This window comes from Petaurus breviceps, unplaced genomic scaffold (assembly GCF_028583685.1).
Source record: "Petaurus breviceps papuanus isolate PSGF00001 unplaced genomic scaffold, PetGlider_PUasm1.0 140, whole genome shotgun sequence".
Classification (NCBI taxonomy): domain Eukaryota; kingdom Metazoa; phylum Chordata; class Mammalia; order Diprotodontia; family Petauridae; genus Petaurus; species Petaurus breviceps.
The window spans coordinates 26763714-26790481 of NW_027185698.1; the positions used below are offsets into that span (position 1 = coordinate 26763714).

The window sequence follows — 26768 nt, forward strand, 5'->3', positions numbered from 1 at the left end:
CCAAAATGAATGAGTTATTCTCCTTCCTGTCACTCCACCCCCACCCCACACCTCCTCAAGCTTCTTGATGCTATGTGAAGGGCAAATCAGTGACTCAACTCAGAATCACAGCTCTGAAGCTTAAAAAAGACCTTTAAAAGAATCTCAACCAACACTCCCATTTTACAGATGAGGAAACTGAGCCCCCAGAAGTGAAGACCCAAGTTCATAGTCAGTAAGTGACAGAGCTAGAGCTCAGGTTTTCTGTTGATAGCATGTGGTTAGAATTGGAAGAGTGGTGGTTTCCATGCGTAAAATCTAGAATAGTCTCAGCCCCTAAGCAGGCATGCCTTATCATACTGGCACACACCTCCCTCCACCCTCCTTCCCTCCATCGTCAAGCCAACTGACAAGAATTTATAATGTCCAGTACAGAATTTTAAGTGTTTGAGGTGCCTGCCTCCCCTCTGCCTTTCCAGCTGATCCAGAACAGTAGGCTGATTGTTTAAAGAAGTTTGCACTGTTCCTTTGCCAGAGCTGTTTGCCTGAGATTCTCCCAATGGCCAAAAGCAGGGTCCCCCCCACTTACCCTAGCTCTGGGTTTACCATCCTGATATAAGTGAAGCATCTCCCCAGCATGATTTCTTTCAAGTTGGGTGTAGATCCTCTTCCTTTCCACTGTGGCAACTCAGCTGGTGAGTCCCTCCTGCGGGTAAAGATCATAGCAGCAAAGACCACAACAGCCCCAAGGATTAGGATGACTGTGAGTCCCAGAAGAAGGCACCTACATTTCTGACTCCCGCGTGAGCTGCTTCCCCTGACCATGGTGAGGAAAAGAAAGGTAAGTGAAGCAGTGGGAACCCCAAGACTCTGGCAGTAAGAGGGGGAAGGAGGGAGTAAGCAATTTGGTGCAAACTGCACCCCTGCCTTATCTCTCCTATGTTCCTCTTCCCTTCTCTCCAGCCCCTCCCCTCCTTCCTTTAAAGGATCTGGCTTACGGGCTAACAGCCCTGGTCAAAATAAACAGGAGTCAAGATTTCCCACAATCATAAGCAAACTGAATGAGTCTCCTCCTCCTTTTTATTTTTTCTTAAAACACCACGGAACCTCAAGAAAGGTCAACAGCCAATGGCAAAAGTGACTGAAAGTTCACATTGATCCCAGCTCTGATTCACCATCTAGAGAAGTGCCAGAAATGATACTTCCAGGAGCAAGAGAAGAACTAGGCTCCTGAAATCTGACCTCCGAGGAACTTGGGGTGTTTGCCAAAGATTGTCCTCCTCGTTTCACAGCAGGGGCAGAGCCAAGGATTATAGCACTGGGATGAGACCTCTGGAAGCCCAACTGCTGGCCCAGTTCCCTATCCAGTTACCTTGCTTCTCGCTTCCTTCTTCAGTTTCTGTTCCTAAATTTTCATTTTTCACATGTAACTTCTCCTTTGCTATAGAATTCCTAATCACTACCAGTTAGTTATCAGATATTCTCAAAAAAAATACAGCCCGAGGGGTGGCTAGGTGGCACAGTGAATAGAGTATAGGCCCTGGAGTCAGAAAGACCTGAGTTCAAATCTGACCTCAGATACTTAACACTTATTAGCCATGTGACCTTGGGCAAGTCACTTAACCCCAATTGCCCTGCTTTCCCCCCTCCAAAAAGCAAAAAAAAAAAACAGCCCTGCAAATGATGTTTGATTTTTGACACCCAGGCCCATGAAAGATATTCCACTTACTGGAAGAAGCAGCACCTTCAATTTTTTTTTTTTTTTTTGCTTTTTGAGGGCAATTGGAGTTAAGTGACTTGCCCAAGGTCACATGGCTAATAAGTGTTAAGTGTCTGAGGCCAGATTTGAACTCAGGTCCTCCTGACTCCAGAGTTGGTGCTCTATTCACTGTGCCACCTAGCTGCCCCTGCACCTTCAAATTTTAATTCAACAATTATTTGTTGGTCACTCTCTGTTTCTGTGCCCAGTACCTTGTATATAGCAAGTACTTAGTAAGTGTTATATGGAATTGCTTAGGACGATTCAAGCAATATGGGATCTGATTAAATATTTAAATGCATGTGGGATCACACTGACTTGAAAGTTCTCTCCAATGATGCAAATTGAAAGTACAAAAACAAATTTAAAACATAGCCTTTGCTCTGTTTGATGAACTAGAACCAGCAGAGATCTGTACTTTGTTTCTTATACATTCATCATTGATCTTTCATGACTGTCATCTGAATACTTGAAGGATCTATGATTTCATCCTTGTGGGTGCATTCACCCAAGCAGATTGCAGTCCCTCTGGGAGTGAGTAGAGTGTCTTTAAGAGTTGCTATGTGACACAGAATTTCACCACCTACTCTCTCATCATTCTGGTTGTGAGCTTTTCCAACAAAGTTTGAATAAATTGTCATAGCAGTTATATTTCATCTGACTACCTGACTGCAAGCCATCCCATCTTGGTGGGACCTACCAGAACTGAAATTCCATTGACAGAACTTTCGAGAATCCACAGCTACTCCCACTGTGATGAGGTAGTGGAGGAAGATTTTTAAACTAGCTAGCTGATTTAAAGCAAGAAGTAGGTTGAGATTCAATGTCTGTTTATGATGTAGAAGATCATTGTTTATGCTTGTTTACACTGTTGCAGGCCTGGCCCAAGTCCTTTGAAGGAAGAGGAAAGGGATTGAGAAGAAGCAGAGAGACATAGAAGAACTATTTCTTTTATATATTTTAACTGGAGAACCTTCCATAGCAATACAATCACAGATTTAAAGTTGGAAGGAACAAACATTAGAGATCAATAATCCAACCACTCATTTTACAGTTGAGGAAACTGAGGCCCAAAGATATGAAGTAATTTGACCAAGTCACATCAGCTAATAATTAGAAGAGCCAGAATTGGGGGTGGCTAGGTGGCGCAGTGAATAGATCACCAGTCCTGGAGTCAGGAGGACCTGAGTTCAAATCCAGCCTCAGACACTTACCACTTACTAGCCATGTGACCTTGGACAAGTCGCTTAAGCCCAATTGCCCTGCTCCTCCCCCCCCCCCAGGCAAAAAAAAAAAAAGAAGAGCCAGAATCAGAACCTAAAGGGGGAGGGAAGAAGGGGAAACTGTCAGAATTTTGAGATGTAACACTTACTATACACCAGCACAATCACAGGCAATTTAGTTCCTTGAAACAGCTGTAAAAATAGCCATACAGGGGTGGCTAAGTGGAGCAATGAATAGAGCACTAGTCCTGGAGTCAGAAGGACCTGAGTTCAAATTCAGTCTCAGACACTTGACATTTAACTAGCTGTGTGACCTTGGGTAAGTCACTTAGCTCCAATTTCCCTGCCTTCCCCCTCAAAAAAAAAATAGCCAAATAAATAAATAAAAATTTAAAAATGAAAAAATGAAAAATAGCAAGTACTTTGTATATTTTGGGGACTGTGCCTTTCTTGTATGCTCAGTTCTTTGCCCAATGCCTAGCACTAGTAGGTGCTTAATGGATGCTTATTGAGTTGATCCACATAGTAGGTCTTAATAAGTGCTTACTGATTGACTATACAAGTCTCTGGGGCTATAAGTTCAAAGAATAAAACAATCCCTATTCAAAAAGGAACTTCTGTTCTATTGGGGGAGACATGAAGTACATACTCTAAGACTAAGTTGAAGATGAGATACCCCCTTCAACTGGATAGAGAGAATTTCTTTAGCAAGGAGTTTCCTATACCAGTAAAATCACAGGTTCTGTTGCTAATCCCTATGGTCCAGTTGACTTGGATATAAATACAAAAGAAAAACAATCCCTGCCCTCAAGGAAACCATATGCCACTTTTGATGTCTCAGGTGAACAGTAAAGTAAATACAGACTATATACAAAGTAAATACAAAATGATCTGGTGGATGGACTTTAAACACCTGGGGGAGTTAGGAAGGACTTTTTGTAACACTGGGTACTTGACCTAAGCCTTGAAGGGAGGTAGAAGTCTGGGCCTAAGACCAAGGGCATGGACCTATCATTTACCTAAATGTGGGAGGGGATGACCTCCCTGCCTAAAGTCTCTCAAGACCACAGTTCATCTTCCCCTCCACCATCAAAGGGATCTTCCTAAAGCACAGATCTGACCATATCACCCTCCCCTCACTGCTCAAGAAATTCCACTGGCTTCCTGTTACTTTCAGGATTAAACACAAAATCCTCAGGTTGACTTTTACAGCCTTTCAGAACCTAGCTCCTTCCTATCCTTCACATTTTCTCTCATTTGACTGCCCTCCACATATTCTATGATCCAGTAAGCACCATGAGAAAAGACAAAAAGGTAGGAATCAGTATGTTCTGTTTGGGGGTTGGTGAGGAAACCGATAAAAGACAAAGATGATGGAAAAAGCCCTCTTCCTGGATTCAGGAGAACCAACTTAGGCTCCTACCTCTTCTACTTACTAGCTATGGAGCAGGTTACTTATTTTTTTTAAGTCTTGATGCACACATTTATAAAACAAGAATAAAATGCCAGGAATTGGGGGGAAAGCACTTTGCAAACACTAAAGACTTTAGCTATGGCAATAAGATCTATTATTTGTATAACTGTGGGAGCAGAGGTTCTTTCTCAACACAAAAGAGCGGGGGCATACTTCTCCATCTACTGAGTACTGAATAAAAAATGCAATTCTGCTGTGCTAAGGCAACATCTCCTGCAGCATTACTAACCAGGATCCATCATCCCATTATTTAGCACACAACAAGAGTTTGTGGACTTGACTATTAAATACCAGCCATGTTTTATGGCTCAGTAATAGGTTCTTTGGGAAACAAAAAGTTAATTGTGTTTTTCTCTGAAAAGTTTTCTCTACCACTACCAGTGGTGGTTCTGTGCTAAGTGAAAGATGGAGGGTCTCTAGCTTTAACTGAACCCTCTGAAACATTGACCCTTCTCTCCTCCCAACCCCCAGAAATATAAGCAACATCTCTGTATTCATCTTCTTAACTTGGGGTAAGATGAGAGGTCCCCACTCCACACTCTAAGAACATAACTTCTACTGGGATGCAGAGGATAGAGCACTGGACTTAGAAACAGGAAGATTTGTCTTAATGAATTCAAATCTGGTCTCAGACACTGACTAGCTGTGTGACCCTGGGCAAGTCACTTAATCCTGTTTGCCTCAGTTTCCTCAACTGTAAAATGAGCTCAAGGAAATGGCAAACCACTGCAGCATCTTTGCCAAGAAAACTCCAAAGAGGGTCACAAAGAGTTGGGCACAACTGAAAAAAAAAAAAAGGCTGAACGATAACAATAAAGGATGGCAGGAAGTAGCTTCATGATGTGCAGGCGGCTCATTCAGTATTGTGAATTGAACAGTAAATGGTTGCTGGCAGTGTCTGGGAGTAGTTCACACACTCTTTAGGCAGATGTTTGCTTCTCAGCTTTTTTAGACTTTAGCCACAGAACTGAGTCAGTGCCAAGTAAACATTTCTGTCCCTTCCTGAGGTTATGCCCTTCCAGCCTTTGGAATATGTTATCTTCAAAATGCCCTCTAAGGGGATTCTCTCTAAGACAAAGTCCAAGAGAATTAGAAACTTTACTCCAGGCAGTGTTCCCTAGTGCTCTAGACTCACGGTCCTTAACCTAGAGTCCACAGACTTGTTTTTATATGTGTGCATTTATATATGTATGCATATATGCATACATGTATGTGTATATACACACATATAAAAACACTAGTTCATGGAATCCAGGTTAAAAACCCCCAAGCTAGAAAATGATTCTATAGAACAGTGTTCATTTATATGTCTATGCTGCTGTTTAGTCATTTTTCAGTAGTATACTGCTCTTCGTGACCCCATTTGGGATTGTCTTGGCAAAGATACTAGAATGGTTTGCCATTTTCTTCTCCAGCTCATTTAACAGATGAAGAACTGGGGCAGGTGTCTCAGTGAATAGAGCACCAGTCCTGGACTCAGGAGGAACTGAGTTCAAATTCAACCTCAGACATTTAACACGTACTAGCCGTGTGACCTTGGGCAAGTCACTTAACCCCAATTGCCCTACCTTTCCCCCTCCAAAAAGCAAAAAACAAAACAAAAAAAGAACTGACGCAAATGGGGTAAAGTGACTTGCCCAGGGTGACACTGCTCTTAAGTGTCTGAGGCCAGATTTGAATTCAGGAAGAGGAATCTTCCTGACTCCAGGCCAACCTAGCTGCCTGCATTTACGTATACATATAGACTTGTATGTGTAAATATATACAAACATATATATATATATATTTATACATATAGAAATAAAATAACTAAATTTCAATATAATTGGTTTTGTTTATAATTCTATGTATTTTATTTTATGCTTTTAAAAATGTGTTCTGCTGATCCAATCATTCTAGAGAGCAATTTGGAACTATGCCCAAAGGGCTATAAAACTGTACATGCCTTTTGATCCAGCAATACCACTTCTAGGGCTGCATCCCAAAGAGATGATAAAAAAAGGAAAAGGACCCACACACACACAAAATATTTATAGCAATTCTTTTTGTGGTAGTAATAAATTAGTATTTGAGGGGATGCCCATAAGTTGGGGAATGGCTGAACAAGTTGTGGTATATGAATGGAATGGAATGCTATTATGCATTAAGAAATGATGAACAGGCAGATTTCATAAAAACCTGGAAAGACTTACACAAGCTGATGTTGAATGGAGTGAGCAGAACCAGGACAACATTGTACACAGTAACAGCAACATTATGCCATGACTGCCTTTGATAGGCTTAGCTCTTCTCAGCAATGCAATGATCAAAGACAATTCCAAAAGACTCATGATGGAAAATACTATCCACATCCAGAGAAAGAACTTTGGAGTCTGAATGCAGATTAAAGCATACTATGTTGTTTTCTTTCTTTTTTTCTCTCATGGTTTTTTCCTTTTGTTCTGATTCTTCTTTTACAACCTGACTAATGTGGAAAAATGCTTAATATGATTGTACATGTATAGCCTGTATCAGATTGGACGCCATCATGGGGAGGAGGGAGTAGAGGGAAGGGGGAGATTCATAACTCAAAATCTTACAAAAGTGAATCTTGAAAACAAAAAATTAAAAAAAAAAACCAGGTGTGGCTAGGTGGCGCAGTGAATAGAGCATTGGGCCTGGAGTCAGGAGGACCTGAGTTCAAATCCGACCTCAGACAATTAACACAAAACTAGCCATGTGACCTTGGGCAAGTCACTTGACCCCAATTGCCCTAACTTCCCCCTCCAAAAAAGCAAAAAACAAAACCCCAAAACCAAAAAACAAACATTGTTCTGAAAGGGAGTCCACAGGTTTCACCATATTGCCAAATGGGGCCATGATTCAAAAAAAAATTAAGAGCCCCCACTCTAGCCTAGGTCATACCCTCTACTTGGGTTTAAAGCTTCTGGAAGACATATATTTTACTTCTGAAGGGACAGCATGATCTACTGGAAGACTTCTGTTCTTGGAGTTGAGGAACTTGAATTCAAATTTCAACTTTCCAATTTACCTGGGCCCAGTATGACCCTGGGCAAGTATCTAAGTCTTAATCTTTTCCTCTGTAAATAGGAGTAATAATACTTGAGAGACATATGGCATAATGTGATACAAGTAAACTTTGGAGACAGAAAGATGTGGGTTCAATTTCAACCTCAGAAACCTTGGCCCTAATCTAGGCAAGCTGATTCACATTGCTCTCAGACTGGATGTTACAGTCACCATCTATCAGTTTACTCTCTCCCCAGACTTTACCATCCCAATAAAATTACACATCCAGATTAAAAAAAATTAAAAAATGTATTCTACCTACTTCACTGTTTTGTTGTGAGGAGAGGGTTTTAGAAATGTAAATTTTTCTTTGACATTCTGCAATGTCTCATACTTGGCCTTGCAAATAGACCAAGTGACCACCTATAATATAGATGGTTGGAAAGGCTCTTTTGGCCACCCCAACTCCCCCAGACTTCCCATAAAGGGTAGCTATTATTATCCCCATTTTACAGATGAAGAAACTTAAGTAATCAGACTGGATTTGAACTCAGGACTTCCTGACTCTAGGTCTAACACTCTATCCACTGCACCACCTAGAGCCTGGATACTGTATTTTAAGAAATTGTAAAGGAAAATGTCAAGATATTAGAACTGGAGGATAAATATAGATAGAATTCACTGGTCACCTCCTAGAAGGAACCCCAAATGGGAAAGGTCTACGAACATCATAACTGAGATCCAGTTTTAATTTTGAAGAAAAATTATTGCAAGCATTCAGAATGAAAGAAAGTACCAAGGATCCACAGCCACGATCACAGTAGCATCAGAGGGGCTTCTGTTATAGAGAGGACATCTAGGAACATAGTATTCCAAAGGGCAAATTACAAAAGACAAATTCCAAGAATAACTTAAAACTGCAAAGTGGAGTATAATACTACAGGGGAAAAACCAGCCTTCTCATTGAGTTAGAGGACTTTCAAGCATTCCTGATAAGCTCATTGAGAACTTTGAAATATAAACAAAAGAGGAACTCAGAAAGGTAAAATAATTCCAACAATTCTGTATGGTGTTGTTTTGCTAATATTATGGGGAAGGAGAAATCCTGTCCCCTCAGAACCTTAAAGTTTTCCAAAGGTATTGAGAGAGTTAAGGAAGAGTGTGGGGGAAGGAGGTAGACTGGTTCTGTTCTAAAGGTTCTAAGAAGGGAAAGAGAAGGGAGGGTAAAAAGAGGAAGAGGGGGTGGGACTTGTTATTCCTCATAATTGGATTAGAAGGAGGGATGTGCAAACATAATAAAAGAATGAGGAGACAGCATCTGGTGAGCCTCATTCTCATCTGAAAGGGAGTTGAACACACACACACTCAAGTTAATTCAACAAGGAAACAGGTGGTAAGGGTGAGGAGATAGGGAGAAGGGAGGAGAGTATCAAGGAGGGAGCAGTCAAAAGCAAAACAAATTTACTAATCCCAAAGGAAATAGTAAAATAAAAAAGGAAAGGAAAGAATATATCAGGAAACAAAGGAGATAACCTATTGATTGGGGAGTGGATGAACAATTTGTGATCGTGAAGGTAATGAAATAGTATTGTGTTGTAAGGAATGATGATTTCAGAGAATATTGGGCCGTATGAACTCATGTAAGGTGAAGTGAGCAGAACCAGAAGAAAAATTTCCACGTGGACAAGATTTTTTTTTTAAATCAAAGTTTGAAAGACCCCAGGACTCTGCTCAAAGTAATGACTAGTCATGGCTCTGGAGAGCCCATGATGAAGCAAACCACCCATCTCCTGGTTTTATATACAATCCTCTTTTGGTGTTACACTGTGTTTATAGAAATATACCTATTATTGTTAAAGTTCAGAATATGAATTAAAACTTAAAAAATAAAAGATATTTACAGTTTTATATATAATCCTCTTGATGTTTTCCACTTTTTTTGTAGAAAGGTTCCCTTTTTTGGTACTTATTAAGGTTAATTTAAAAATAGAAGTAAAAAAATGTAAAGTGCTATCTGTCATTTACCTACCACATACATAGGAAAACAAAAAATAATTTTGTGGTGAAGACCCTGGCAGCTGGGGAGATCAGGAAAGGCCTCATGTAGGGCTTAAATTGAGCCCAAGGGAGAAAAGAGCGTCACTGAGTCTGGAGATGAAAGAGCATGCAATGAGAATGATGGCGGCTCCCTAGTGATGTGGGCATGCTCAGTTCTTTCTATCACTGAAAAGATGTGTGAGGACAGTGAAATATATATATATATGTATGTATGAATATGTATGTGTATACATATACACATACATACTATAATATGCATAATATATAACCATATAGATATACAGAATTTTAGTTATATACTTATACATATACAAAGTTTTATATGTATGCATATATTACATATATGTATATACTATAAATCTACATAATATAGAACTAGATATAGAATTTAGTTACATACTTATATATAAAGCTTTCTGTGTATGTATATATTATATATACTATAAATGCATATAATATAGAACTATATAAATATATAGAATTTAGTTACATAGTTATACACATATAAAGCCTTAAATGTGTATATATTATATGTCATATAACATATACACATATATAACTATATAGATATGTAGACTTTTAGTTACATAGTTATACATATATCAGGCTTTATATGTATGTATATATTATATCTTAATATAGTTCAAGCTCCTGAATTATTGATATATTTTATATATGTATGTGTGTAAATTATATTTATACATTAGCAAATATTAATAATTAGGGGTGGCTAGATGGCTCAGTGAATAGAGTACCGGCCCTGGACTCAGGAGGACCTGAGTTCAAATATGGCCTCAGACACTTAACACACACACACACACACACACACACACACACACACATAAAAAAAACATAGAACTTGGGCAAGTCACTTAACCCCAATTGCCCTACCTACCCCTCTCCAAAAAAAAAAAAGGCAAAAAAAAAGTAATAATTACTTCAGAGCTTCAGTAGATCCTTAATCTTGTGAACGTGGTTACTCCTTCCAGAACCTGTTAATATCTTTCGTCCTGTGTGATTCTTGTCCTTTCTTTCAAGAAATCCTACAGGAAAGAGTTCCTCAGGTCCTTTCATAGATAATATGACTATCTTTGTACCTGCTCCAGTTCCTTCCTATCAGTACTTGCCCACTCTGTATATATGTCAAGTTAAGTCAGTCAGTAATTATTAAGCACCTTCTGTGTGCTGGGGACTACACTAAATTCTAGGGATACAAAGAATAACAACAGACAGTCCTTGCCCTCAAGGAACTCACGGTCTAATGGACAGATGAAAGGCAAACAACTATGTACATACAGGATATAGGGGATAAACTGGACTTCATCACAGAGGAAAGGCATTAGCATTGAGGAGCATCAAGAAAGGTTTCCTCTAGAAGGTGGGGTTTTAGCTGGGACTTGAGGGGAGCCTGAAGTGGAGGCAAGGAAGGAGAGAATTCTAGGCACATGTGGACAGGCAGTGACAATGATGTATGCATGTATGAAGAGGAGAGAGAGAGAGACAGAGAGAGAGAGAGAGAGAGAGAGAGAGAGAGAGAGAGAGAGAGAGAGAGAGAGAGAGAGAGAGAGAGAGAGAGAGAGAGAGAGAGAGAGACAGAGAGAGAGAGAGAGAGAGAGAGAGACAGAGAGACAGAGAGACAGAGAGACAGAGAGACAGAGAGACAGAGAGACAGAGACAGAGACAGAGACAGAGACAGAGAGAGACAGAGAGAGAGACAGAGAGAGAGACAGAGAGGGAGACAGAGAGAGAGAGAGAGAGAGAGAGATACAGGGTGTCCCAAAAGTCTTAGTGCAGTATAAAGCTGTTAGTTTAGTGTAGTATAAATATACAGGGAAGTCAAATTAAAACAACCTTTGAGTGACTAGGATCAAAGATTTAGAGCTTAGAAGGGACTTCAGAGAGCATCTTGTCCAACCCCTTCATTTCACAAATGAGGAAACTGAGGACCAAAGAGGTCAAGGGATTTGCCCAGCACATAGTGAGTGTCAGTGGTAGAATTTGAATTCAGGTCCTCTGACTCTGACTATATTACTTCTTCCACCACACCACCTGCCTCCTTTCTCAGAATAGGTTACCTTATGGGAGATGGTCAAGGAATTAAGTGTGAGCCTCATCAATAGCAGAAACAATAAATCAATGATGGGCATTAATGTAGTCCAAAGATCAAATTAAGGAATTTACTAGTCAGTCTATCAGCAAATTCTGTTCACTAAAACCTACCAGGGTCAAGGAAGAAAATAGATTATAAGTTGCAAACAGTGATTCAAAAGGCACCTGGAGACACGCAGGGCTGGGTAAGGAAAAACATGATGGAAGGAGTTATTGCTTTGAGATCTTACTTTTTGCAGCACCAAAAGGACCTTGAGTCCAAGATGGGTTGAGTAATGTACTAACTTGTCACATCAACTCCAACCTGCTCAGCCATAGGTAATGAAGGTGTGGGCTCAGAGAGAAATGATAGTTCAGAACCAAAAGATGCAGCCAAGTTCCCATAACTTTAGGCAAGAAACAATGAGGCTGTTTGCCCTACTGACTTGTCAGGAATTGTGGGGAGCTGCTTACTTGAAGATTTGAGGTCATAAGCTGGCCTTTATTTGGACCTACCCACACCCTTTGGAATGACTCACAACCTTTTCCCCTTGATTCAGTTGGGAGTGCACACTCCATACATAATGTCCAGGTCACCTGAAGTTGTCCCACATCTCTTAAGAGAGAATGTCAAAGAGTAGCAGAAATGGAGAGACTGTGTGTGTGTGTGTGTGTGTGTGTGTGTGTGTGTGTAACTGGAAACTAACTTTACAAACCTCATAATTTTGCTTAAGGATGGTCAGCTCTGGTCCAATGCTAAGTATGCAGATTGTGTTCTGTGGTACTTCTCATGTAAATGTATTGAATGAATTAATTTTGCCCATGTACACTAGAGGAAACTGGAAGACATTTTCCTCTTCCCTTACTCCATCCCCTTTGCAGATTTTCACCTCAAGTATTGGAAACTTTGTATAATCCATACTTTTTTTATGCCTTCTCATAGTGTGGTCCTGAGGTCTTCAAGACAGAAAAAAATCTCTGACAGATCCCACCACATTGGAGAGCCTTTGAGTATGTCATTCAAAGACCAAAGCTGAATTCAGATTTTCACAGGATGAACCACAAAGTGGTTCTGTAGCCACTCTTGAAGACTAGTTACTATATTGTAGACTATGTTACAGTTTACAGTGGTGAAAGTTGAAGTATTGGAATACAATAACTAACATTGATACAAGTATAGGGACTGGACCAATATTGATGAAGGAAGATGCTAGGGAGGAATTTCTTATTTTATCAATGCAGGTCAACACCTTCTCTGGAGCTTACAGTCTTGGGTAACTGACTCAGGCACTGTTTGGTTAAGTGACTGCCCAGGGTCACACAGTACCATATATGTGTCACAAGAAAATCTGAACAGAATCCAATATGGACTCAGATGCTTACCAGCTGTGTGACACTGGGTAAATCATTTAACCTCTGTTTGCTTCAGTCTCCTCATCTGTAAAATGGGGAGAATAGTAATACCTGACTCACAGCATTGTTGTGAGGATCTAATGAGACAATATTGTAAAGCATTTAACACAGGGTCTGACACATAGTAGGTGCTATATAAATGTTAGCTATCATCATCCTCATGATCATCATCATTATGACACTTAGCACAGTGCCTGGAACATAGTGGGTGCTATTTAAATTGTTACTATTATTAAATGTTGTATTAACACAAGAATTTAAAACTTACAAATGCCAATATTAACTGAACTGAGTGACCAAAAGACAGAAGTGATAAAGGAGAAAGATGATCCTAACCATAACCTAAATATAATTTTCATCTTTTCCCATAAGAATCCTGAGTTCTAGATCATAAAGACATTTTCCACTAAACATGGTAAATGACAAGAAAAATAATTTGTTAGTATTCTGAGTTAAAATCCAGTCTTAGACACTTACTAATTGTTACCCTGGGCAAGTCACTTAACCTCTGTCTGCCTCAGTTTCTTCAACAATAAAATGGGGATAATAATAGCTCCAGCCTCCCAGTGTTGATGTAAGGATAAAGTGAAATAATATTTGTAAAAAACACTTAGCACAGTGCGTGGAACATAGTAGACACTATATAAATGTATATTTCCTTCCCTTCCCCTCTACTAATATGGCCAAGATTTGGGTGTTAATCATTGTTGTTTTTTTCCCCAGCTTCCACACTTTATAGACATATAAGATCAGAATTTCCTGTGTAAATTATCTTATAAATAGAATGCTTGGTTTATTTTATGTGATTGTTATTTCTTTCTTATTTTTTTCAAAGTGAACAAAAACCAAATAACTCTACCCAGGAAGGGAGCATATTCCTAACAATTCAGGAGGCAATTATGTGAGGCTTTTATTTTTAAAGCAATTGGGGTTAAGTAACTTGCTCAAGGTTACACAGCCAGGTGTTTCTGGGTGGATGCTAAGTGTCTGAGCCTGGATTCGATCCCCCAGATCATCCCAACACTGGGGCTGGTGCTCTTACTTGCTGTGCTACCTGGCTGCCCCTATGTGAGGCTTTTTGAAACTACTGTTTTTTACATCATGCTAGGCAATATGGAAGGAATTTAGTGAACTGTGAAAATGTTGAAAAAGATTACTGTAATGTTAATGGGATTTAAGATCTCCCCTGTTCATTAATAGACCTCACATGGAGCCCATTAAGAAAAGCTTGCTTAGGGGAGTCTTGCTTATAGGAAGGCTTTCACACATTTTGCTAATTTCTAAGTAAGCTTTGAGTCATGAGGGTTGTGATGCCTTCTGGCTCTGAGAAGTGTATGTATACCCTGAGTTGGTATTTTCCTTTGGGGGCTTGCTAATGAAAAGGATCTTGTGATTCCCTGGTTGAGATTCTGAGTGGCTGTATGTTCAGAGCTCCCTTCCTACTCAGAAATGAAGGCTCTCTTGATCCAGTGACGTATATTAAGTGTATAGTCGATTCAGGCAGTCAGAGTCCCGTCTTCTGGTCTTTATTTCCCTGATGGTATTTTCTCTGAAGTTCAGGGTGCTGACTTTTCCCCTGAACTAGTGAATGTAATTAAAAAAGATTGTTGACCCCTTAAACAGAGAGATTTCCTAGTAAAGGAGATCTAAGAACCTGTGTAGCAGCCATCCTGGGTATGACAGTGTGGTTGCTGCTACAATTACTGAACACCCCTCACTAATTGATCATTGGCACTGGTTTTCTTTTTTTAAGTTTTATTGTTTTTGAACATCACAGTCATTTCCCAGTATAATCCTGACTCATCCCACACCCAAAACCCACATGATTGAACCCTCCTTTGTAACAAAGCAAAAGTTAGTCAATACAATGGACAAAGTGATTATATCTGACAGAATGGGCAATATTTCATCTCCATCATCCCCTATTAAGAGAAGGTAAGTGTTTCATCATCTGTTCTCTGGGACCGAGGCTGGTTATTACAATGAATTTGAGTCTACATTGTAGTTTTGTTTTCGTGTTTTGACTTTTTGTAACCTGTAAAGTTCTATTTCCTTCAATAACTAGTATAAAGGTCAGGCACAAATGCTTTCTATTTCAAATTGACTGTTTAGCAACAGACTTCTTTGAAGATTTCAGTGTGAGTTGAAGTTAAAAAAGAAGGGGAAATTAGGACAGTTTCATTTCTATAGGTTTCTTTATTTTTTACTAAACAACTGAGTTCTGTCTCCATTTAAGACCTTATTGTTGAATAAATTATAATGATAATGATAATAAACTAGTATTTTTATAAAGTTGTAAAGTTTGCAAAGTACTTACCCAATATCATCTCATTTTATATTCAAAACAACCCTGGTGGACAGTGTTATTATTATTTCTATTTTAGAGATGAGGAATCAGAGGCAAGCAGAGGTTAAGTGACTTAATCAAGGTCACAAGACTTGTGAGTGTATGGGGCATGGATAGAGGATCTCTCTACTGGTACCGTACCACATTGAGGCTTTGAGAAGTCAGCTTCTTCCTGAAGAGTCATGATGTGGAAAAGAAGGAATTTGGATAGACTGGGGAGCAGCATGCCTGGACACTCTGTAAATGGTCTCATTTTGCAAAGAGAAGCTTATTTGCTTGGTACAGAGGCATTCACAAAACCCTTTAGTCTCCTGGCCACTGTGGTCTTGGGAATGCTCAGGGCCTCTTTTGTTCATAGCAACCAGAGAACATAGTGGATCCTATGAGTTTGTGAGTACAAATAATCTGTATGGTAACTCAACATACCAGCACTCCAGAGTTCAAGTTTGTAGTCTGCACAGTATTAATGGCCCCAAGAGCAAGGAGCGATTTCAGGACCCTTTCCCAACTTTAGCTGAGACAAGGACTCATCCAGCAGTGATGCTGCCTTTGGTTATGAACTTTGTGAGACTGATACTATGTAGGAACTAAGCGAAGGTTTGAGCTTCCTCCCCAAGTTGGTAGAAACCAGGATTGTGTATGGGTGTGTATTGTCCTTGAGATATTGGGGGTAAATGTCAATCCTTCTATTCTTGTCATAAAAGCTTATTGATGTTAAGTGGTTAAATGGAGTTCGGGTGCTGGTCATTGGTCCTTAACAATGACAGGACATAATCAGTTGGAGGCTTGAATCAATGATAGTAAAAGAAAAGACACACCTTAGCCTCTCAGTATACCCAAGAAATCTGTGGGACAAATGTAGGAGCAAGCAACTCTGGGAGAGGAAGCCAGAGAATATTTGTGATAATTGCATGAAAGTTTGTAAGACAAATAAACACAGCACACAGAATGACTGCTGGCACAGATTCACTCTTGATCTGGTCAGACAGGAAAGACACTAAGAAGGGGTTAATAATCTTACTTTATTCTAATCTAGTTTTCTCAGAAGAGGTGCTGATAATGGGAACATGAACTCCTATAGTATTCCCTAATCACCCTTATCACGAGAAGAGGGGGCAACTACCCCTACATCTTGATGGGGTCAATTAAGACAGGCACAACTTCTTCATCCCCATCCCCCTCAAATCTCAATGGGGGCTGGTTGAGGCATTCACAGCATTCCAGCTTGTGCATTTAACCCTAAGGTTCCCCCAAGCCTTGATGGGGGCCAATCAAGGCATGCACAGAATTTGTACCTTCAACCCTAAGGCTTCCCCTAAGACTCAATGGGGGCCAGTTGAGGCACACATAGCATTTGCACATTTAACCCTAAGGTTCTGCATTCGCTGACCAATGCCCACCTGCTTTATAGGGGCAACAGACAAAGAAGGTATATTGCCAGCAATAGCCTCACAAGTTTCCATCACCCCATCCCTGTATCTTACTGTGTAACCACAATGTATGTTTATATTATTTATCATTATATGATGCTGTGCAAGCATGGTGGAGATGTTTTGAACCATAATTGTGGGAACTCATATCTAATACCTGGGAACAAGAGATTGTTATGGCTATTAATCCTGGGAAACTGAACTCTAAGGAATAACAAAAATTCACTTTACACACACTAAAATCCATCTTACTTACAACGTTCAAAGGGTTTAGAGAAAAGATAGGTAGAACCCCATTATCTGAGTGGAAGTGGAACTTTCAGAAACAGGTGATGTTCTCAGGGACATTGAGGAAGAAAAACAGGAGGCCGTTAAAGAAACCAATGTAACTGCAATAGAGGTTCAACAATAAATGCAGATTTTAAAAGGATATATATAAGAAATTGATTTGGGAGCAGGTGATTCAGGAAAAGTCAAAAAGAGCAAAATAATAATGAGAGAATAGTGTCAGAGGCACTAAATCTCAGAATAAACTGAAGGAGTGATAAAGGTTAAGGAAAAGGCTTTTGGAGTTATAATGGAGGGAGGGAAAGTATGATCAAAAAGGGTAGATGGAACAATGATAATGAACGATGAGCTCATTTTACTTCTTTTTCTCTACGAATAAAGACAATCTTCCTTCCGGCAAAGGTTAAAAAACAAAACCTCTCTAAAAACTGTATGAAGATAAGTGATGAGGTGGTAACAGAATTCCTGGCTGCAATGCTGATGTGAAGGGATCTAGTCAAGGACCCAATCACCTCTTACCTATCCAACTCAATTTCATAATACAAGAAACCTATAAGGAAACTGTTTCACCTGATGATCTTTTCTACCCTCCTCCTAACAGGTGAATCTGGAAAGAGAATGAGGGAAGGGTCTGCTTGTTTGCAAAATGCAGAAATTTATTCTATTATTAGATAAAGGGGGAGAGGGTAAGAGGGAACTGTCAGGGGGGAAATTGTTCTCCTGACTGATGTCACCATTGGTTAAGTTTTTACAGGAGCTCCTAGTCCAATCCTGTTCCATCTCTGCTTTCTAGTCACTAGTTTGAAGACCCAGTGCCTTAACCCCCATCTCTATTCCAGGGTCTTAATCTCAGCCCACAAATATTGTCTGATTTTGCCTATACCACAGAGTCTCAATACCAAAGTCAGAAGCTACACATAGCAAGTATTTTTGTTCCCAGGTATGTGCAAGAAATGGAATGATGGGGCATAGTGGCTAGAACATCAATCCTGGAGTCAGGAGGACCTGAGTTCAAGTCTGGTCTCCCTTATCTCACTTAATCTGGTCATGTAATCCCAATTGTGGAGAAAGAGGAAGAAGAGAAGGAGGAGGAAGAGGAATGGAATGATGGACAATCAACATGGAAAAACTTGGAGGGAATATTGAACTGGTAGTTTCTCCCCAGACTGAAACCCAGAAACAGAAAAGAGGAAAGGGCTAACTTGAAAAACAACATAGACTCATGCCCTGTCTCCCAATCTTTTGTATGACTTTATCACCATATTGACCTCCAACTTTTGATGTCCTGCAGTCTCCGGTCCCCTCAAATTCCCACAGGGATAAAATAGATTGCAGATCTGCTTCACTCTTTTATAGTTATAGATATAAAAGTCTACACTTAAGTAAAAACAAATAAATAAACTGCACAAGTATAGCATGTGGGAGACATAGCTAGACAATAGTCCCTGTGAAGAAGTTCTGGCAATTTTAGTAGAACAAAAGCTTAGTATGACTCAACAGTTCACTGTGGCAACCAAAAAAAAAAGTGAATACACATACAGCCTTGGATTCTAGGCTGTGTTAAGAGAGCCTGTGTCCAGAAGAAAAGAGGTCCAATTCTTCTTGACTCTGCTCTAGTGAGATCCTGCCTGGAATTCTAGCTCAGTTCTAGGCACTGAATTTTAAAAGGGGCACCAGTAAGTGTGAACAGGGATGAAGGAAGATGACTAGCATTCTGAGAGTTCTGAAGAACGTGCTGTTGGACAAACAGATATGGAAACCAAAGTGTTTAGTTTGGACAAGAGAAGGCTTAGGGGAAACATGATAGCTGTCTCCAAGTATTTGAAGGGCAGTCATGTGGAAAGGGATTAGACTTGTTTTTCTGGCCTTCAGAAGCAGTGGTGAGTGTGAAGAAGTAAAATTAGGTCTGATGTCAGGGAAAACTTCCTACTGGAAATACTCCAAGGTGGGATGAGCTACCTTAAGAGACAGTGGGTCCTAATACTTAGACATCCCAACAATTCTCCATTCCTGCCTACATCTGTACCCCTCCCTTTCCTAGTTTGCCTAGGACAGAGGATTCCCTGCCACCTTCCCAGTGAACATCTCATCCTAGCCCTATTTGTTTGGAGACAATGAAGATCTGAATCCTTCTTTTAGACAAGAAAATGGCTTGGCAAAACATGGTCATGCTTCTAAAGCTTTTTTTCTGTGTTTTGGATTTTTATTCTCTAGAATATTAAATTTGGATTTGGAGAATTCTAAACTATAATGTCATTATAGCTTTTTGGGCCTCTTTTGCCATTTGAGTTAGTCTACTTTTTAAGGTGTTATTTTCTTCAGTATTTTTGGGGGTCTCCTTTAGCAAGCTGTTGACTTGCTTTTCATGATTTTCTTGCATCATTCTCATTTCTCTTCCCAATTTTTCCTCCACTTCTCTTACTTGATTTTCAAAATCCTTCTTGAACTCCTCCATGGCCTGTAACCAGTTCATATTTTTCTTGAAATCTTTTGATGCAGGAGTTTTGACTTCATTGACTTCTTCTGGTTCCATGTTTTGATCCTTTTTGTCTCCCAAAAAGGATTCTATGGTCTGATTGTGCTTTCTCTGCTTGTTCATCTTGCCAGTCAATTACTTGACTTTTGAGTTCTTTGCCACGGTAAAACTCTGCTTCCACATTGGAGAAAGCTTTGTCCCAAATTGCTAGGGTTTTCACAAATGTTTTCAGAGGTCTGAGGAGGGCGCCCTCTCTATAGCCACCATAAACTCTGGCACACTGCCACACACCCCAGGACTACCACCCAAGACCATGATCCAGATCCAAGCAGGTCAAAGCAAGAGGGATAACCCTCTGAATGGTTGCTTAATCCCCCTATGATTTGCAGACCAGGAGCTCCTGAGACAGCCATGCAGCGGCAGTTGCAGCCACCATGCCTTCACCACCTCTCACGCCGGGCTGGCTGAGCTCTTCTGTCACCCAGTTCCAACAGAGTTCCCCACTGACCTTTTACTTTCTCTTTGGCATTTATAGGTTGAGAAGTCTGGAAACTGCCACCGTTGCTGGTGATTCACTCTCCAGAAGTCTGTTCTGGCCAGTCTGTACTACTGGTTGGGACCGCCCAGATCTGGTCATGATATAATGTCATTAGAGCATGGTGCCTGACACATAGGAAGTATGTAATAAATGCTTATTGATTTGACTTGATTGAGTTGTGGTATAGTTCTAATTGTGGGATGCTTGTGCGCTAGGAAAGATTAGTACCTCTGGTGTGAGGGCTGCTGAGCCCATTACAGGACTGCTTTCCACCTTTGGTGTCCACCTGCCACCCAACTCTCACCTATAGCTCCAAGAAGCTGTAGCATGCACAGTGGCCACACCCTGGTAAACCATTTCAGCAAACAGGCTAAGCCAGGTTGAGGGTAATCAACAGACCCCAAACTCATTAGTTAGTTGGGGGGTCTAACCCAAGCATGTGAAGACTTCTCCCATGGGAACAGGGTAATGAGAACAATTTGTTCTGATGGCCAAGAAGGCAGCTGAAGCAGGTACTGTGGAGTGCTTAAAGCTTGGTCAGACATCAAAGATACCAAGGTCATCCTCTCCATTCTGGGCTGTTCCAATTTCCCTGACTTTTGTCTTACCACTGGACTTTGACAACTGGAAGAAAAAGACCAATGACTTTGTGCTACTCTGCTTCACTTAAGCTATTTTTTTTACAAGTCAAAAAGCATCACCCACCATTTAACCCCCTATGGTGATGGACAAGGGAGGAAGCAACAGGTGTGGGTATGCTGCATGAGTACATACCAATAGTACATCAATTAGTCTGTATTCTCCATATGTAACAGGGGCCTAGCCAATGAGCCCAGGCCTAATGAGCATAGGCAGAGTGCCTCTGATGCCATGCCCCATGTCAAAGAGACTGGGGAGCCTGCTCCCTGGAAAGTTGTGATGATACCAGATCGAAGAGTTTTAAACAGACTTGGGGCTATGTGTAGATAGACTTTCTGTAGCAGGTTCCAGTGCGGTAACCATAAATTGAATGGGAGCCTCTGAAATTGGATAGGTGGAGGCAGGTGTGTATGTGAAAGGTATTATTAGTCTTTGGAGACTATAGCATCCCATTTCTCACAACCAAGGCATGTAAAGAAGACACTAAATACATGGGAAAATCTCAGACCTTACTAATAAAACTTAAAACTTTTAAAGGATGACTGAGAAGTCATTACTTACATACACACTTTCTCAGCTATGTATTTTTTTTATGTACACATCAAATACCTCCTCAATGAAAATGTTTGTAGGAAACAGGCAGGCTTTTCCAGGTGATATTCCCCAGGAAACTACATCTTTAATATCACAACCTTGACTAAAAGATGTATGGAATACAAGATCAAATTCTAATTTTTTTTTGGAAGGGGGGAAGGCAAAGCAATTGGGGTTAAGTGACTTGCCCAAGGTCACACAGCTATTAAGTGTGTTAAGTGTCTGAGGTTGGATTTGAGCTCATGTCTTCCTGACTCCAGGGCCGGTGCTCTATTTACTGGGCCACCTAGCTGCCCCTCATTTTTTTAAAGGCACAATATAAATATAACATGTGATATAAAACAGAGGTATCAAACTCCTGATCAGTGGGCTGCCAGTGGCAGACAAAACTCTCAAGTGCAAGGCCAAATCAGATTAAAATGCAATTGGGAAATATTTAACAAAATAAATCAAAATGCAACATAAATAATGTTAATTTGTGACTTTCTATGTCAATATGCAAACTGAAAGGATACACCACTGAGATAAAATGTCTTATAAGTGCCTCAGCAAATTATAAAATGGGCAGGGGCGGCTAGGTGACACAGTATATAGAGCACTGACCCTGGAGTCAGAAGGACCTGAGTTCAAATCCAGCCTCAGACACTTACAAAACTAGTTGTGTGACCTTGGACAAGTTACTTAACTCCAATTGCCCTGCCCTCCCCCCTCCAAAAAGCAAAAAAAAAAAAATTTTAAATGGGCAGCTTTGGTGGTGTACTATATTGAGTACAGGACTTGGAGGCATGAAGAGTTCAGTTCAAATCCTACTGCAAACTTTTCATTAGCTATTTGATTTCTGGGCAGATTACTTTATAGCAATCTGCCTCAGTTTTCTCATCTGTAAAATTTGATTATAATAGAATCTACCTTATAGGAGTGTTATGAGGATCCCCAGGGGGAGAAGGAAGCATTTGAAACAGAATTTAAAGGGTGCAGAGAAATGCAATAGTTGGAGGTGGGAAGTAAGAACATTCCAGCCATCAGGGATAAAGTTCATGGAGGCAGGAGAATGCATTTGTGTTGAGAAGATAGACTGTATCCTATTTTGGGCTGGGACATACAATGCTGGCATGAAGTAATAAGGTGGGAGAAGCAGGAGTGTGCCAGATTATGGTGGGCCTTAATTGCCAGGCAGAGGAATTGGAATCCAACATATACTTCCCCCAACAGACCCTTGTGTCTGATATTAATAATGAAGACCGACATTTATTTCTTTGATCTGAGCCTTTCTTCTTCCTTCCCTACCCCCACCAAAAACAGATTGCTTCTGGCCTAGTTGTATTCCAGTGGGGATAATATATAATATGAAACAAAAGGAAGCCTTTCCATTAAAAGGAGTTAACTACTGTTTACACTCCTAATATGAGTCCCATAGGGCCCCCCAGCAAAAGAAAAGGGAATAATGTGCATTCAGTGAACAATTCTGAACATTATTTCAAAACTACTTTTTACCAGTTGCAATATCCTCTTTTATCTCCTTCAAAAGAGCAACTAAACAATCTTGGGTGGTGTGGTGGAATGGACAGAACCCAAGGGGAACAAAAGAGCTGTTTAAGAAATAGAGAAGAAATAAAGGGGAAAGCATCCTGCATTCTTTCAGGTACATGGGCAGTAATAGAGGTCAGGCTTCAGCAAAGCATCTGTACTTCCTGGTGAATACCTACAAATTTTTTTTGCAATAGGACTAAAATGCTAATCATCAACCATCGAAAATTTTTTGTGAGTATCTCAGAGCAAAAACTAATGCAGGAAATCTGAAGCCCAGAATGTTAGTTTTAGAAGGGTCCTGTTCCAGAGGATGAGACAACATGGGCTAGTTTTCGGAAAGCAGGGCCATAAACTGGGGGCTTTGTCCTAGCTACAGAGGTGATGAGGTAGGGCACATTCTTTCTGGAGATTAAGACACATCACAACAGTTTTCTATCTATAGCTCAGAGGGCAGTCATACAACTGCCACCCTCAGGGCTCTCTCACCCAGTGACTGGCTCCTCCCTTTCCCTTATTCTTAGGGGTGAGGGCTAGACCCCTCCCCTATCCCAGCTGCTCTCATAGTGAAACTGTCCTCTGTTCTGTAGGACCTGAAATCCCAACTAACTTTGTTTCCAACAGAGTTTGATTTTCTGATGGGAAAAAACATTTCCAAGCCCAAAGACCACTGTTGGAATGTTTCCAAATGGTGGTTTCTCATTGTTCTCATTCCTTTCCTACAAGGCCTCATGGCCCAAGCTCCTGGAACCCTGAGCTCTAGTGAGTGCACTTATCTTGCTTAGAACCAGGACTCCATGTCACTTTGTGGCTTTTTCATAGCTTACCATCCCACCCCCTTTCTAGCTTTCTTTGAAGTATTATTTTTCCATTTTAATGTAAGGTTCTTGAGTGTAGAAACTGTTTTATTTATTTGTGACTTGTATCTCCCCTTTCCATCTCTTTTCCTGAGAATTATAATAACATCACCACAACCATTAACATATGTGTAAAAGTATGTTAATGGATTTTTCTGTTTTTCTTTCCCCCACTCCCAACCCATCTTTATGATGGCAGATAGGTGGCACAGTACATAGAGTGCTGGGCCTGGACTTAGGAAGACTCATTTTCTTGACTTCAAATCTCATCTCAGACACTTACTAGCTGTGTGAACCTAGGAAAGTCACTTAACTCTGCCTCAGTTTCCTTACCTGTAAAATGAGTGGGAAAGGGAAATGACAAACCACTGCAGTATCTTTATCAAGAAAACCCATAATGAGGTCACAAAGAGTCAGACAAGACTGAAAACTATTCAACAACAACATCTTTATAACTTCTCTGACCCCCTTTTTTGGTCACCACATCTCACATATAAGATTTCCCCCTGCCTCCCATTAGAATCTAAGATCCTTAAAGACAAGGACTCTCTTTTTTTTGTATTTGTATCTAGAAGTTAGCACAGTACCTGGCCCATAGTTAAATATTTAATAAATAGTTTATCTACCTGTCTTTTCATTCATTTGTTCATATGGCAGAAAGACTGCATACTTGTATTTATATCCATAGGATCAGAGATCTAGAGCTGAAAGAGGTCTCCAAGAGCATACAGTCTAAAGTCCTATAGATGAAAAATATAAGGCCCAGGGAGGTTGAGTGAATTACCCTAGGTCACACAAATAAATGGCAGATTTTTATTGTTTAGCCCTTTTCAATTGTGTCCAACTCTTCATGCCCCATTTGGGGTTTTCTAGGCAAAGATACTGGAGTGCTTTGCCATTTCCTTCTCCAGCTCATTTTACAGATGAGGAAACTGAGGCAAACAAGGTTAAGCAACTTGCTTGCCCAGGGTCACTCAGCTAGTAAGTGTCTAAGGCCAGATTTGAATTCAGGAAGATGAGTCTTCTGGCTCCAGGTCTGGCATTCTATTCTCTGTGCCACCTAGCTACCCATAATAAATAGCAGAACTAGGATACAAACCTGTGTCCTTGGTCTGACTCCCTAGCCAGACCAAGATCTCTGTGATACCACACTAATCCCAAACATCAGGCAAAGAAGCCTCAAACTCAAGTATTCCAAGGATGTTGGCTCCTAGGAACAGCGTTGCCTGCTAGCCTGGTTTCCCCACTTTAAAAATCCCAGGAGTGTAGCTGAAGGAGGCAGCAGACTGCATAACAATGTTCTTCCTGGAACAGTTCCACCTTTAAAGATTTTGCACATCCTGTTCAGCTGATCTGAGCCTATTTTTAAAATCTGCAAGATGATGTTATGAGAAGCACTGAACACAGGGGCAACATCCCCCTTTGTTTTATTCATTGGCCTTCATCTTCTTAGAGACAAAGATAACAGAACAGAGAACTATTTTAAAAAACAATGGAGAAAGAAGCTTATTGGGATGGATGCACCACTTGGATCCTCCAGCTAAGAAAACTCATAAAACTCTGTGGGAATTCTAATTCATCAATTATTTTCTAGAAAACATTAAGAGGGGATTTATTCCCATAAAACTTGATTTGACTCTGTAGAGGCTTCTTTTTGCTTTCCTGACAGTCTTCAGAGTTGTTAGCAATGACACAAACTGTAGGTCAGGAGCTTTGGCCAAAATAAATAGATACCAGAACTGCTATAATTTTAGTTCATTTACTAGTTACTTTATTTTTTTAACTTAAAGTCATTAATTTCAAGATCATTTTGAATTGACCCTGTTGTCTATATGTTCACACACACACACAAAAAAACTTATATAATTTCTTTTTAAAAGAAAATCTTCCTCTCAATTTTCTGTAGCGTCGTAAATAACCATCTTTGGCTTTTAGGACTTAACTTTGGTTGTTTCAGTACTTGAATTTTTAAATACGTGTTCAAGGTTACAAATGTTTTGTTTTCCATTTTGGTTTTATCCACATGTTTCCATTTGGTGTAAATGATTCTGTGATCTGTGTTTTTAAAAAATTAAATTAAAAATTCTATAAACTTAAAGTCATTTAAAGACACCAACAAATAACTTTACGAATTACTATTGCACCTGAAGAGGAATGTGGGACTTATTCCCCCTGTTGAAGTGAGATGCTCACTAGCCCTTCATTACTCTTTAATTTCCCTCTCCCCACCATGCCCTTGCAATCTGGTAAAGTTAAAGACCTGAACTTGGACATCCAGCTCCCAACCTAGAGCCATGGAGGAAGCTCTGACTTGGGAAGTAAAGGACCTGGGTTCAAATCTTGCCTCTGATGCTTCCTACCTTGGTTATCTGTGGTAATTCATATAACTTCCCAAGCCTCAGTTTCCCCATCTGTTAAAATGAGGGGATTGTACACTCAATGATCACTGAGGTTCCTTCCAGCTTTATATTTGTGATCCTGTGAATGCCAGAAAATTGCTACATCCTCCTCCCACTGATACTCTGTTTTCTCACCTGGAAAATGGGGATATTAATGTATCCTACCTTCCTTATCATTCAGGGATGTTTAGAGAAAAATGCCTTGTAAAAAATGCCATAGAAATCTGTAATATAATACCAAGCAAAGGCAACTTCCCAAGTTCAAAATACCAGCATAGGTGCTCTCTATTTTATTTAGTGACAAACCAAGAACAGAGAAGATCAAAACATGACATCATTCCAAATACAGCATTTACTAAGTGTGATTAAATAATCTCCAAGTACTACCCCACCCCAGGATCTTCCAATCATTCAATCAATTACAAAGTCTCTGTTCTAAATACTTCTCCACCCCTAGGCTATACCTTAATTAAGTCCACCACAAAGCCCCTCTTCTCAAATGGAGATTAGTTTCCAAACATAGGTAAAGTACCTTCATTTGTCAATCACAGAGCACAATAAGGTCAAAAGTTCCCCACTCCCAGGATCACAATTGAATCTACCCCAGAGTTACATCAAGTTTAAACACAGCACTTAATACCCAAATGGAGGTCTTTTCTTCATCTTGACA

At 40.1% G+C, this 26768-nt stretch overlaps 1 protein-coding gene across 2 annotated transcripts in view; it reads right to left on the reverse strand.

Annotated features, from left to right (window-relative positions):
- Positions 1-26768, reverse strand: part of CD38 (CD38 molecule) — a 135144-nt gene that overhangs the window by 85584 nt on the left and 22792 nt on the right. The window contains exon 1 of one of the 2 annotated variants that reach the window (XM_069069458.1): positions 569-963. In XM_069069458.1, coding sequence (XP_068925559.1) covers positions 569-804 — 236 coding nt within the window. In that variant the 5' untranslated portion in view covers positions 805-963. Of the gene's footprint in view, positions 1-568; positions 964-26768 lie in introns of those variants that run through there. The other variant, XM_069069468.1, reaches the window with a different exon arrangement.